We start from the raw sequence: 13168 nt of genomic DNA on the forward strand, positions 1-13168 counted from the left end.
GTGAAACTGGATTATGGGGACAGTGGCAATGCGGTGATACAGAACACTGCAGAGAGCTCCGTAATCTTAGGTTTTGGGCCGAAGGTGTTCAGTTTAACACAGTGGGACGACCACAAATAAAAACAGAGAGCGGTCTCGTTTTCTCTGAAGGAGCACCGAGGACAAACACACTGAAAGAAGTCAGGTTTTTGGAAGAGAGAGAGGTAGCAACCTGAAACCCAGAGGCACTGAGGAGAGAAGATCCAGGGGAAGTAAACGTCTGGCAATAGTTAAAAGACTGACAACATCTGTCAATCACACAATGTGTGTGTGTGTGTGTGTGTGTGTGTGTGTGTGTGTGTGTGTGTGTGTGTGTGTGTGTGTGTGTGTGTGTGTGTGTGTGTGTGTGTGTGTGTGTGTGTGTAGGATTCATTCATGAGCTCAATACACTCTCCGTCCCCAAAAACATACACTGATAAAGATCTCACTTTCACACACGAGTGCAAAAGACAAGACGGCTGAAAGTAAAGACCAGAGCAGAAACGCTGTCAGTCGTTTTTAAATTATAACAACTCAGGGAGGAATTCAGTCTTTAGCTGTGAGAATATATGGGTCTGTGTGTCTGTGTGTCTGTGGGTCTGTGTGTCTGTGTGTCTGTGTGTCTGTGTGTCTGTGGGTCTGTGGGTCTGTGGGTCTGTGGGTCTGTGGGTCTGTGTGTCTGTGTGTCTGTGTGTCTGTGGGTCTGTGGGTCTGTGGGTCTGTGGGTATGTGGGTCTGTGTGTCTGTGTGTCTGTGGGTTTGTGTGTCTGTGGGTCTGTGTGTCTGTGGGTCTGTGGGTCTGTGGGTCTGTGTGTCTGTGTGTCTGTGGGTCTGTGTGTCTGTGTGTCTGTGGGTCTGTGGGTCTGTGGGTCTGTGGGTCTGTGGGTCTGTGTGTCTGTGGGTCTGTGGGTCTGTGGGTCAGTGGGTCTGCGGGTCTGCGTGTCTGCGTGTCTGCGGGTCTGCGGGTCTGCGTGTCTGCGGGTCTGCGGGTCTGCGGGTCTGCGGGTCTGCGTGTCTGCGGGTCTGCGTGTCTGCGGGTCTGCGTGTCTGCGGGTCTGCGTGACTGTGGGTCTGTGTGTCTCTGGGTCTGTGGGTCTGTGGGTCTGTGTGACTGTGTGTCTGTGTGTCTCTGGGTCTGTGGGTCTGTGGGTCTGTGTGACTGTGTGTCTGTGGGTCTGTGTGTCTGTGTGTCTGTGGGTCTGTGGGTCTGTGTGTCTGTGTGTCTGTGGGTCTGTGGGTCTGTGGGTCTGTGTGTCTGTGTGTCTGTGTGTCTGTGTGTCTGTGGGTCTGTGTGTCTGTGGGTCTGTGTGTCTGTGGTCTGTGGTCTGTGGGTCTGTGTGTCTGTGTGTCTGTGGGTCTGTGGGTCTGTGTGTCTGTGGGTCTGTGGGTCTGTGTGTCTGTGGGTCAGTGGGTCTGTGTGTGTGTGTGTCTGTGGGTCTTCAGGCGGAACAAAATAAAAATCAGTCAAGTTCAGTTTGTGTCCGGTTGCTCTGGCAAAATGCTAATTTCAATTATAACAAGCATGAGTGTTCCATAGTGATGTCACTATGTTCAGGAGGTAAACACAATACACTTTTACTGAAGTACTTTAGGGTCTGAGTCACTCACGTAAATGAGTCCCGAGTAGTAGCGGTCCTTCAGGTTGTGCAGCACCGACGCCTCGTTCAGGCAGGTGAGCTCGGCCATGTCCTCCACCTTGCTGAATTTCGGCGGGTTCATCTTCTGGATGTCGTCCTTGTTGATCGCGACCTTCTTCCCGTTCTCCGCCAGCTCCACCAGCACCTCCTCACCGCGCTCCTCCCGGATGCCGGCGGCCTCGAAGCCATGGCGCTCCGAGGGAACCCACACCAGCTTCTTGGCCGTCCAGTCGGCCTGCGTGGCCGGGTTGTAGACCACGGCCCGGTCCACAAACAGGTACCGCTCCGGGTCCTCCTGTCCACTCCGATGAGACATCTTCCCCGGGGTTTACCAGAGCAACGTGGACACCTGGGACAGAAAGAGGAGCGGGGTTCGGTATCGTAGCAGAGCTGCAACTAGGGATTTCTTTCAGTATCAATTTATTTTTCAATATGTTCGTTTGGTTTTTAAAACTGAAACATATTTAACACACATTTTATTTTGTGTATTTCTCTAAAACATTTCTTCTTATTTTTTATTTATTTGTGTCTGTGAAAGCCCGGGGAGACTTATTTAAAAATGATTATTTTCAGGTGCAATTACTTTGATTTGTTTTCTAGATTGATCTTTTGGTTCTTTAAAATTGAGAAAATATTCTAAGTACTTTATTTTTTTCATTTTTTAATTATTATTTAAAGATGTTATAATATATTCTTTATATTTTTCATTTTTTAATTGTTATTTAAAGATGTTATAATATATTCTTTATATTTTAAGTTTTTCTGTACATTTAATTATTTTTTTCTCATTATTTTTTTTGAGTATTTTTACTACATTATTGATCATTTTACTTAAATAATCTGAGTACTTCTCGGAGTAGACTGCATATAAAGCAGTATGAAATGTAAATACTGCAAGTACCTCACAGAACTGCTTCTCACTGAATCTGCACAATGCGCATAGTGCGTAGGCTGCCATCACCCCCCTTCAAACCCCCCTTTTTTTTATTATAGGTGACATCTCGCGGTGCTTAAAATAATAACACATATTCCCATCGTTAGGATGATATCCACACATGCACGAGAACACAGAGGAGACATTCCCGATAACCAACATGGATCAACACAAACAAACGCTAACTTTGGAGACAGAAACACATGGTTTAGCCACAGAAAAGTGTACTAACAAAGCTTAACTTATTCTGTTATCTTTACGAGTGAGGTGGGGGATTTTGTGAGCCACCTCTTATTAAAACAGTGGGTTGATAATTCACTACTTTACCCAAATAATGTTCAAATAAAGTTTGTATGAAATATATTTGTGAAGTGTATTGTCCTCCCGCAGGAACTGGTGAATAATACAAATGTAACAAGGCTTCATTCCCCATGTGTACAATAGCTGCAGTGTAGTTTTGGCAATGCAAATCGGAAATCCAAGGCTTCTCCAACATATAATATCTCTAACATAAACACGGAAAGGAGATCAAATAGTGCCGGAATGGTGCAGGTAAGCTGCAGGAATGCCTCACCTGGTGTAGTGAGCAGTCAGGTCCTGTTATCTCCCTGTGCAGCTATCAGCTCCTCTCCACTGAATGAGATGCATGTAGCGGGGCTTCGGTATGTAGCAGCAGACCTGCCTCCACACTGGGCCCCCCCTAAACCCTGCAGTGTATGGAAGGCCAACCGTGCCATAAAAGCGACTATTTTGACCCGTTTTTTTAGTTGAACGTCAGTTTCTTCCCCGCGTTTAAAGGTAAGCCAACAGTGCTATAGACATCACTATCTGACCAGAACAAAGCAATACATACTTGAAAGACAAAGCCACTATTTCAACATGTTTTTTGTTAAACCGCAGTTTTTTCCTGTGCATTTTAGCTTTTTAAAACGCTGCTATTTATTTTGATATTATAAGAAACCATAAGAAATAAGAGCTAAGGCTAAAGCTGTACCAAAGCAACACATACAAGAAAAGTTCCTGCCATTGTAAAGGCTGTAGAAACAATTCAATCATACGAAAGCATTTCTAAGGAAAGCTCAGAGAAAGCAGTTTCATTTAAAAACACAACGGCGCCGCGTGATTACACAAGTAGTTTCTTAAAACGATGAAGGCACGCGAGGTAGTTATGTTTAAGGTAAATAAAAACACACTCCTCTGGAATACTTCACAAATTGGTTTTTTTTTTGCTTCACAGGTTCTTTGGAGCAAACCTGGCGTAAGAAGCTGATTAATAAAAAGCGCTTTTTGTTGGCACCGTTTGCTTTCCATACCCGCCTACGATGCACCGTGCTCACAGTGACTGTGCAGACCCCCCCACCCCCCCACACACACACAGAGGGACACTATGTGGGATGATTCACCCGTGCACAGACATTGGATGTATGTCATAATCTCTTTTAAATCACGAGTAGTCCAGAATCCTGATTTAATACACTCTTAAGTTTAAAGTTATTGTGCAATATTTGAGGTCTTTGTAATATGATTATTATGTCTGTTTTAAGGTCTCCTGTTTTAACTAACTTTATATTCACTTTTTTTCTGTTTGGACTGAATTATAAAATGAATAGACGTCATCCCCCTTCTCCTGCAGTGAACAAACACCGCCCTCTTGTGTCTGAAAGCTGCAACTGCAGTATTTTATAGCTCAATAACACACACCTCTAATGCAAAGGATTTCAACTGGATTTTATTACAAATGGGGAAATCTCATCTCAAGCAGGATTTCTGTCATTAAATAGCATCCATACTCGATGCTGGGAAACATACCATGAATGAAAAGGCGTCTTATTGTTATTTACAGTCTGTTAATGTAGGAGGCATCAGCGGCCCCCTCCCCTCCAGGCTGCTGCTCCCCTCTTCTTCATCCCTCCCCCTCCTCTTCCTCCCCCATCCCCTCCTCTTCCTGCCCCACTTCCTCCCCTCACTTTCTTCCTCACGCCGCTGGCTTGTTCTGTGTCGTCGTTGTCCGGGTCTCCTCCTCTCGGCCTTTTCCTTTTCTCACCTTGCTCCTTCATTTCCTGAGGAGGACCACACTCATTTTAGTCCTTCTATTATTATTTGTTGGTGGATCTTTTCTGAATACAACAACCAAATGTACTTACAAATAAACCCACTTTTTCAACTCACAATAAAGGTCTAACAGGCATCTTTTTTGAATAGTGGTTCCCAAAACAAACATCAAAATGTAATTGGTTAAATCGAGAGAAACATTGAGAGATAATCGAAACTGGAAATATGTGTTAGCTGAAGTCCTATAACCAAGACAACTCCCACGACTTCTGTCAAGAATGTGATACCACACGAAGAAACACTCAGATCTTGTACTTGAGTAAAGTAGAAGTACTCAGATCTTGTACTTGAGTAAAGTAGAAGTACTCAGATCTTGTACTTGAGTAAAGTAGAAGTACTCAGACCTTGTACTTGAGTAAAGTAGAAGTACTAAGATCTTGTACTTGAGTAAAAGTAGAAGTACTCAGATCTTGTACTTGAGTAAAGTAGAAGTACTAAGATCTTGTACTTGAGTAAAGTAGAAGTACTCAGATCTTGTACTTGAGTAAAGTAGAAGTACTCAGGTCTTGTACTTGAGTAAAGTAGAAGTACTCAGACCTTGTACTTGAGTAAAGTAGAAGTACTAAGATCTTGTATTTGAGTAAAGTAGAAGTACTCAGATCTTGTACTTGAGTAAAGTAGAAGTACTCAGATCTTGTACTTGAGTAAAGTAGAAGTACTCAGATCTTGTACTTGAGTAAAGTAGAAGTACTCAGATCTTGTACTTGAGCAAAGTAGAAGTACTCAGATCTTGTACTTGAGTAAAGTAGAAGTACTCAGATCTTGTACTTGAGTAAAGTAGAAGTACTCAGATCTTGTACTTGAGCAAAGTAGAAGTACTCAGATCTTGTACTTGAGTAAAGTAGAAGTACTCAGATCTTGAGTAAAGTAGAAGTACTCAGATCTTGTACTTGAGTAAAGTAGAAGTACTCAGATCTTGTACTTGAGTAAAGTAGAAGTACTCAGATCTTGTACTTGAGCAAAGTAGAAGTACTCAGATCTTGTACTTGAGTAAAGTAGAAGTACTCAGATCTTGAGTAAAAGTAGAAGTACTCAGATCTTGTACTTGAGTAAAGTAGAAGTACTCAGGTCTTGTACTTGAGTAAAGTAGAAGTACTCAGATCTTGTACGTGAGTAAAGTAGAAGTACTCAGATCTTGTACTTGAGTAAAGTAGAAGTACTCAGGTCTTGTACTTGAGTAAAGTAGAAGTACTCAGGTCTTGTACTTGAGTAAAACCAAAAACACATTCAGGAAAACCATTGACTGCAAGACGAGTGAAATGTGGTTTTCCATGTTTGATGTAATGTCTGAAAGATGTCTCACCAGCCGGGCGAATCTCTGGGCCTCGCTGACCCTCTCCACCAGCATCATCACCTCGTCTTCCTGTGTCGGGAACGCCGGGAGTTTCTTCCCTATCAGGGTCTCGATGCGCTGGAAAAGCTCCACATCGTATCTGAGATAACAGAGTATGTCAGCTCACTGCAGTCAGATGCAGGATCCATCTTCAGCCTCAACAAAACACTTCTGATTAAAAGTCCTTACTGAGTGACGAAGGTGATGGATTTCCCGAGCGCCCGGCTCTGGCTGTCCGCCCGACTCTGTGGATGTAGTCCTGAGGAAACCCAAAGATCCATTAATAATCAATAAAAGGGAACCAGCTCCTAAATCATGAGTGTGTGTGCGTCAGGCAGTCGTACCTTGGAGTGTGTGGGGATGTCGTAGTTGATGACGCAATCGACGTGGGGGATGTCGAGGCCTCTGGACGCCACGTCGGTCGCCAGCAGCACCGAGCGAGACTTGGACTTGAACTTGTTCAGAGATCCCAGACGTTTGTTCTGAGCCGCAGAGAGGGGGAGAACCAGGGGTGAGATGCACTGCTGACCTGACTTAGTCCCAGGCTAAATGGCTCACAACATACACAGCACTCTGAAGTCTGCCCCCAACAACGTGGGTCCTCACAGAGTTACAAGGTTTTATCTCATTTATTTTTATGTTGCATCGCTGCTCCTTGCTATATCTACACTGGAGCTGCTGTGCATTGAACGCTGTTGATAGGTAATAACTACTCAATATGCAACCTCTGTGTGTGTGTGTGTGTGTGTGTGTGTGTGTGTGTGTGTGTGTGTGTGTGTGTGTCTACCTGACTCATCTGGCCGTGGAGAGGGATGGCAGTGATGCCGAGGTTCCTCAGCAACAGCGCCACCCGCTGGGCGTTGTTACACGTGCTGCAGAAAATCATAAAGGAGTTTCCTGCCAGCTCGTTAAGAATGGATACCAGGTAACAGTCCTGCAACAGAACACACACACACACACACACACACACACACACACACACACACACACACACACACACACACACACACACAATCTCCCATGATGCACACAGGACGTGATATTTTGCACATTACAGCGTGTAAATAATGAGCCCTACCTTGTACTTGGACGGTATGAAGATGTAGTACTGCTGCAGTTTATCTACTGTGGAGTATTTGGTGGAAACGGCACACTTCACAGGATCCTTCAGCGCTGCTCTCTGGAGCTTCTGGACCTGGAAACAAATTTGAGAAATATTCCCAGCAAGAGAAAAGGCTCTGGTGTCAGCTGCTGGTCAAACTGCAGGACTAAGAACTCTACATGCAGAGAAAACTGAGAGGAAGGATTCAGAAAAGTGTACCTACCTTCTTGGTCATGGTGGCAGAGAACAGGTAGGTGTGCCTCTCTCTGGGAATCACCTTCAAGATTTTATCCACCTGGGGAAGGAAAGAGGCTCAGTGTCAGATAATTAGGAAATGTTGCTGCAACGGTCCAAGTTAACACACATGTTCAGTAATATCCACTGCAGTGTGTATCCACCCACCTCGGTCTCAAAGTCCATGTTGAGGATTCTGTCGGCTTCGTCCATCACAAGGAACTTCAGCGCTCTCAGAGAGAAACCCTTCGTGTTCTCCATGTGGTCGATCAGCCGCCCCGGCGTGGCTGTGAACAAACATTTCATCAACAGGAAACACAAGCTGTTGTTCAAAGTGAGGAAAATATGAAGAATACAATAAAAAAAAATCCTGCTGATGTTCAGGTGTACATCAGTATGTAGTGTCTCTACTTTAAAGAGTCCTCTCCTGCTGATGTTCAGGTGTACATCAGTATGTAGAGTCTCTACTTTAAAGAGTTCTCTCCTGCAGGTGTACATCAGTATGTAGAGTCTCTACTTTAAAGAGTGCTCTCCTGCTGATGTTCAGGTGTACATCAGTATGTAGTGTCTCTACTTTAAAGAGTCCTCTCCTGCTGATGTTCAGGTGTACATCAGTATGTAGAGTCTCTACTTTAAAGAGTTCTCTCCTGCAGGTGTACATCAGTATGTAGTGTCTCTACTTTAAAGAGTCCTCTCCTGCTGATGTTCAGGTGTATATCAGTATGTAGAGTCTCTACTTTAAAGAGTCCTCTCCTGCTGATGTTCAGGTGTATATCAGTATGTAGTGTCTCTACTTTGAAGAGTCCTCTCCTGCTGATGTTCAGGTGTATATCAGTATGTAGAGTCTCTACTTTAAAGAGTCCTCTCCTGCTGATGTTCAGGTGTACATCAGTATGTAGAGTCTCTACTTTAAAGAGTCCTCTCCTGCTGATGTTCAGGTGTATATCAGTATGTAGTGTCTCTACTTTAAAGAGTCCTCTCCTGCTGATGTTCAGGTGTATATCAGTATGTAGTGTCTCTACTTTAAAGAGTCCTCTCCTGCTGATGTTCAGGTGTATATCAGTATGTAGTGTCTCTACTTTAAAGAGTCCTCTCCTGCTGATGTTCAGGTGTATGTCAGTATGTAGTGTCTATACTTTAAAGAGTCCTCTCCTGCTGATGTTCAGGTGTATATCAGTATGTAGTGTCTCTACTTTAAAGAGTCCTCTCCTGCTGATGTTCAGGTGTATATCAGTATGTAGAGTCTCTACTTTAAAGAGTCCTCTCCTGCTGATGTTCAGGTGTATATCAGTATGTAGAGTCTCTACTTTAAAGAGTCCTCTCCTGCTGATGTTCAGGTGTATATCAGTATGTAGAGTCTCTACTTTAAAGAGTCCTCTCCTGCTGATGTTCAGGTGTATATCAGTATGTAGTGTCTCTACTTTAAAGAGTCCTCTCCTGCTGATGTTCAGGTGTATATCAGTATGTAGAGTCTCTACTTTAAAGAGTCCTCTCCTGCTGATGTTCAGGTGTATATCAGTATGTAGAGTCTCTACTTTAAAGAGTCCTCTCCTGCTGATGTTCAGGTGTATATCAGTATGTAGTGTCTCTACTTTAAAGAGTCCTCTCCTGCTGATGTTCAGGTGTACATCAGTATGTAGTGTCTGTATTTTTTAACAACTCATTAGCTGTAAATAAAGATATGATCATACTGTTTCTAAAGTTCTTACCGATAACAATGTGTGGTTTTTTGGCCAACACCAGAGACTGGGACATCATATCGATTCCTCCGACGATGACGGCTGCAACACAAATAAGATAAATCATTTTGAGAAACACAGCCTTTGGAAGCCAGATCACCTTGAATTAACACGTACCACATTTAACACCGATGCTGGAGCCCAGGGCCTCAAACTGCTCTGAGATCTGGAAAGCCAGCTCCCTGGTGGGGGTGAGGACGAGGGTGTGGAGCCTCTGGGGGGACGCCAGCAGGGACTGCAGGATGGGCAAAGCAAACGCACCCGTCTTACCAGAGCCGGTCTCTGCGAGGCCGATAATGTCCCGTCCTGCAGAAAAATTAGAAATATTACAAATCTGATATCCAGCCTGGAAAAATTCAGAACAAGATGGAAAATCTAAAATGAAGTTTAAGATATGAATTGCATTCCCCCCTTATATTACCAAGAACCAGGAAATTCAATGTGGAGTTAACTACATCTGGACGCCATCCCATTGTACTTTCAGCGCAGTATAATTTTGAAATCAGGACTTTTACTTATAGTATTTAAAACCATACTATTTGCACTTTCAATTAAGTAAAAGATCTGAGTACTTCTTCCATCGCTCACCCTGCAGGGCTAAAGGAACAGCTTCTATCTGAATCTTCGTTGGGGTTTTCCATCCCAGCTGATCACACGCCTCACAGAGAACCTCGGTGACACCCTGTGGGCAAAAGGGACCCGGATTCAGACCCATGGGTACCAAATAACACCAGGCATATTTTATACAGTAAAATACACACACATGCACAGGAGAGGACCTATACACAGCAGGTCTGAATACATAGATACCTTTCAAACACCTCAAATGTGTACTGAAGAACAGTTCTAGAGTGCATGTAGTTACTGTAGTACTTTCCAACACAGCTGATAACACACTGCTAGCAAAGTACAGCATCATCAAGGAGGCGTAAAGTAACTAAGTACATTTACTCAAGTACTGTACTTCAGTACAATTTTGAGGTATTTGTACTTTATTTGAGTATTTTCATCTTATGCTACTCATCTACAGTTCAGAGGTAAATGGTGTACTTTACTCACTACATGTATTTAACACATTTAGTTGCTAGGCAGATTAGGATTAATGATGGTAAATATAATCTCATTTAAATCAGACTTTAGTTCACCTGGAGTAAATCCAGCAGCTACCCTGCAGTATACAAAGCCATTCAAACTAGCTGCACCTTTACCAGCTCTGAGAACACTTTAATGATCAATCATTATAAAACATATCAGAGATATTATTCTGAAATGGACCAATCAGACAATGACTACTTTTACTGTCGCTACTTTAAGTACATTTAGAGGAGAGTACTTTCTACTTTCACTGGAGGAACATTTAGAATACTTTCACTGTGACAGAGTATTCCTACACTCTGGTACTTCTACTTTACTCAAGTACAAGACCTGAGTACTTCTACTTTACTCAAGTACAAGACCTGAGTACTTCTACTTTACTCAAGTACAAGATCTGAGTACTTCTACTTTACTCAAGAACAAGACCTGAGTACTTCTACTTTACTCAAGTACAAGACCTGAGTACTTCTACTTTACTCAAGTACAAGACCTGAGTACTTCTACTTTACTCAAGTACAAGATCTGAGTACTTCTACTTTACTCAAGTACAAGATCTGAGTACTTCTACTGCAGTACAATATCTGAGTACTTCTACTTTACTCAAGTACAAGATCTGAGTACTTCTACTGCAGTACAATATCTGAGTACTTCTACTTTACTCAAGTACAAGATCTGAGTACTTCTACTGCAGTACAAGATCTGAGAACTTGTTCCAACTCTTCTAATTTCCCTAAATAAAGAGAAGATGAGGCTAGCTTAGCTTAGCTAGCTAAATGCTATGCTGCGGTTTGTTTTTGTTCCCTATTTTCTCCTTCCAGCGTAAAAACATACCAAATCTTTGAATGTTTTCACTGGTTCTTCTGTTTCTACGACTTCGGGGTGACTGTTATCCTCCTCACTGCTCGAATCGTCGGGTTTTTCTTCTGTATTTGGCTTCACGTTTTCCTCAACTGCGTCCGCCATGCTGGATACCAAACGTGTCGTCAGATCAGTACTGCGCAGGAGCGGAAACAAACTGAAGCCGAACTGCATGGTGGGAATTGTTGTTTTCATCCATCCATCCATCCATCTTCTCCCGCGTATCCGTCAGGGTCGCGGACGTAACAGCTCCAGCAGAGAGCCCCAAACTTCTCTTTCCCTGGCCACATCAACCAGCTCTGACTGGGGGATTCCAAGGCGCTCCCAGGCCAGTGAAGAGATATAACCCCTCCACCTGGTCCTAGGTCTACCCCTAGGTCTCTTCCCAGCTGGACGTGCCTGGAACACCTCCATAGGGAGGCGCCCAGGTGGCATCCTCACTAGGTGCCCGAACCACCTGCAAGTGGATCACAGCTTGGTGGCCTGGATCACTGACTACCTCACCAGCAGACCTCAGTATGTCAGACTGCAGGGCAGCGTGTCTGATGTGCTGGTGAGCAACACTGGCGCCCTCATGCCACCTACAGAAGTTCTCCGATGACTCCTCCATCGTCAGCTGCATCACAGATGACAACAAGGAGGAGTACAGGACCCTGGTGGAGAACTTTGTAGGCTGGTGTGACAACAAACACCTCCAGTTAGACATAAGCAAGACTAGGGAGCTGATGGAGGACTTCAGGCAGAGCAAGAAGAGGTCTCTAACCCCCATCAACCTTCAGTGGGGAGGAGGTGGAGGTGGTGAACACCTACAAGTTCCTGGGAGTGCACCTGAACAATAAACTGGACTGGAGTGACAGCACTGATGCTCTCTGCAGGAAAGGACAGAGCAAGCTGTTCTTCCTGAGGGGGCTCAGGTCCTTCAACATGTGCACGAGGCTGCTGCAGACGTTCTACCGATCTGTGGGGGCCAGTGTGCTCTTCTTTGCCGTGGTGTGCTGGGGGGGAACCCCTCCATGCATAGCTTGTGAAGATGAGGCGCACGTTCAGCCACAGACTCATCCCACCTCGGCACAGCACTAAGCGCCTGGGAAACTCCTTTGTGCCTGTAGCCAGACTGCACACCAAGGGGTTCACCATAAGACCCCTGACAGTAACCGGACTGCACACCAAGGGGTTAACCATGAGACTCCCTGACAGTAACCGGACTGCACACCAAGGGGTTAACCATGAGACCCCCTGACAGTAACCGGACTGCACACCAAGGGGTTCACCATGAGACCCACCGACAGTAACCGGACTGCACACCAAGGGGTTAACCATGAGACCCCCTGACAGTAACCGGACTGCACACCAAGGGGTTGAGACCCACCGACAGTAACCGGACTGCACACCAAGGGGTTCACCATAAGACCCCTGACAGTAACCGGACTGCACACCAAGGGGTTCACCATGAGACCCCCTGACAGTAACCAGACTGCACACCAAGGGGTTCACCATGAGACCCCCTGACAGTAACCGGACTGCACACCAAGGGGTTCACCATAAGACCCCTGACAGTAACCGGACTGCACACCAAGGGGTTCACCATGAGACCCCCTGACAGTAACCGGACTGCACACCAAGGGGTTAACCATGAGACCCCCTGACAGTAACCGGACTGCACACCAAGGGGTTAACCATAAGACCCCTGACAGTAACCGGGCTGCACACCAAGGGGTTCACCATGAGACCCCCTGACAGTAACCGGACTGCACACCAAGGGGTTAACCATGAGACCCCTGACAGTAACCGGACTGCACACCAAGGGGTTCACCATAAGACCCCTGACAGTAACCGGACTGCACACCAAGGGGTTGAGACCCACCGACAGTAACCGGACTGCACACCAAGGGGTTGAGACCCACCGACAGTAACCGGACTGCACACCAAGGGGTTAACCATGAGACCCCCTGACAGTAACCAGGCTGCACACCAAGCTGCTCTCTGTGTCTGCACAATAACTTTTACCCGTATCAATCAGTGTGAATATATTTAACAATACAAATGTTTATATGCTCACTGAAGTCCTTAGTTCTGTTTTCTGTCTGAACAGATACTTACCTGTAC

General features: G+C 45.0%; 2 protein-coding genes across 4 annotated transcripts in view; both read right to left on the minus strand.

The window, feature by feature from the left end:
* The window catches only part of LOC134877828 (myosin-10), a 57598-nt gene extending 54366 nt beyond the window's left edge, over positions 1–3232 (minus strand). For all 3 annotated transcript variants that reach the window (XM_063903489.1, XM_063903488.1, XM_063903487.1), the window contains exons 1-2: positions 3164–3232; positions 1627–2004 (exon numbers count right to left, since the gene is read on the minus strand). In XM_063903489.1, coding sequence (XP_063759559.1) covers positions 1627–1971 — 345 coding nt within the window. In that variant the 5' untranslated portion in view covers positions 1972–2004; positions 3164–3232. The remainder of the gene's footprint in view (positions 1–1626; positions 2005–3163) is intronic.
* A 1068-nt stretch (positions 3233–4300) lies between these two features.
* Positions 4301–11206, minus strand: ddx47 (DEAD (Asp-Glu-Ala-Asp) box polypeptide 47). The gene is given in 13 exon segments (XM_063903490.1): positions 4301–4649; positions 6005–6134; positions 6224–6251; positions 6254–6293; positions 6379–6516; positions 6822–6968; positions 7113–7229; positions 7360–7431; positions 7539–7657; positions 9080–9151; positions 9227–9415; positions 9698–9791; positions 11036–11206. Coding segments are annotated over 13 exon segments (1476 nt in total). The 5' UTR covers positions 11168–11206; the 3' UTR covers positions 4301–4451.
* Between the last annotated feature and the right edge of the window lie 1962 nt (positions 11207–13168).

The sequence above is a fragment of the Eleginops maclovinus genome, chromosome 16 (assembly GCF_036324505.1).
Source record: "Eleginops maclovinus isolate JMC-PN-2008 ecotype Puerto Natales chromosome 16, JC_Emac_rtc_rv5, whole genome shotgun sequence".
In the NCBI taxonomy this organism is placed as follows: domain Eukaryota; kingdom Metazoa; phylum Chordata; class Actinopteri; order Perciformes; family Eleginopidae; genus Eleginops; species Eleginops maclovinus.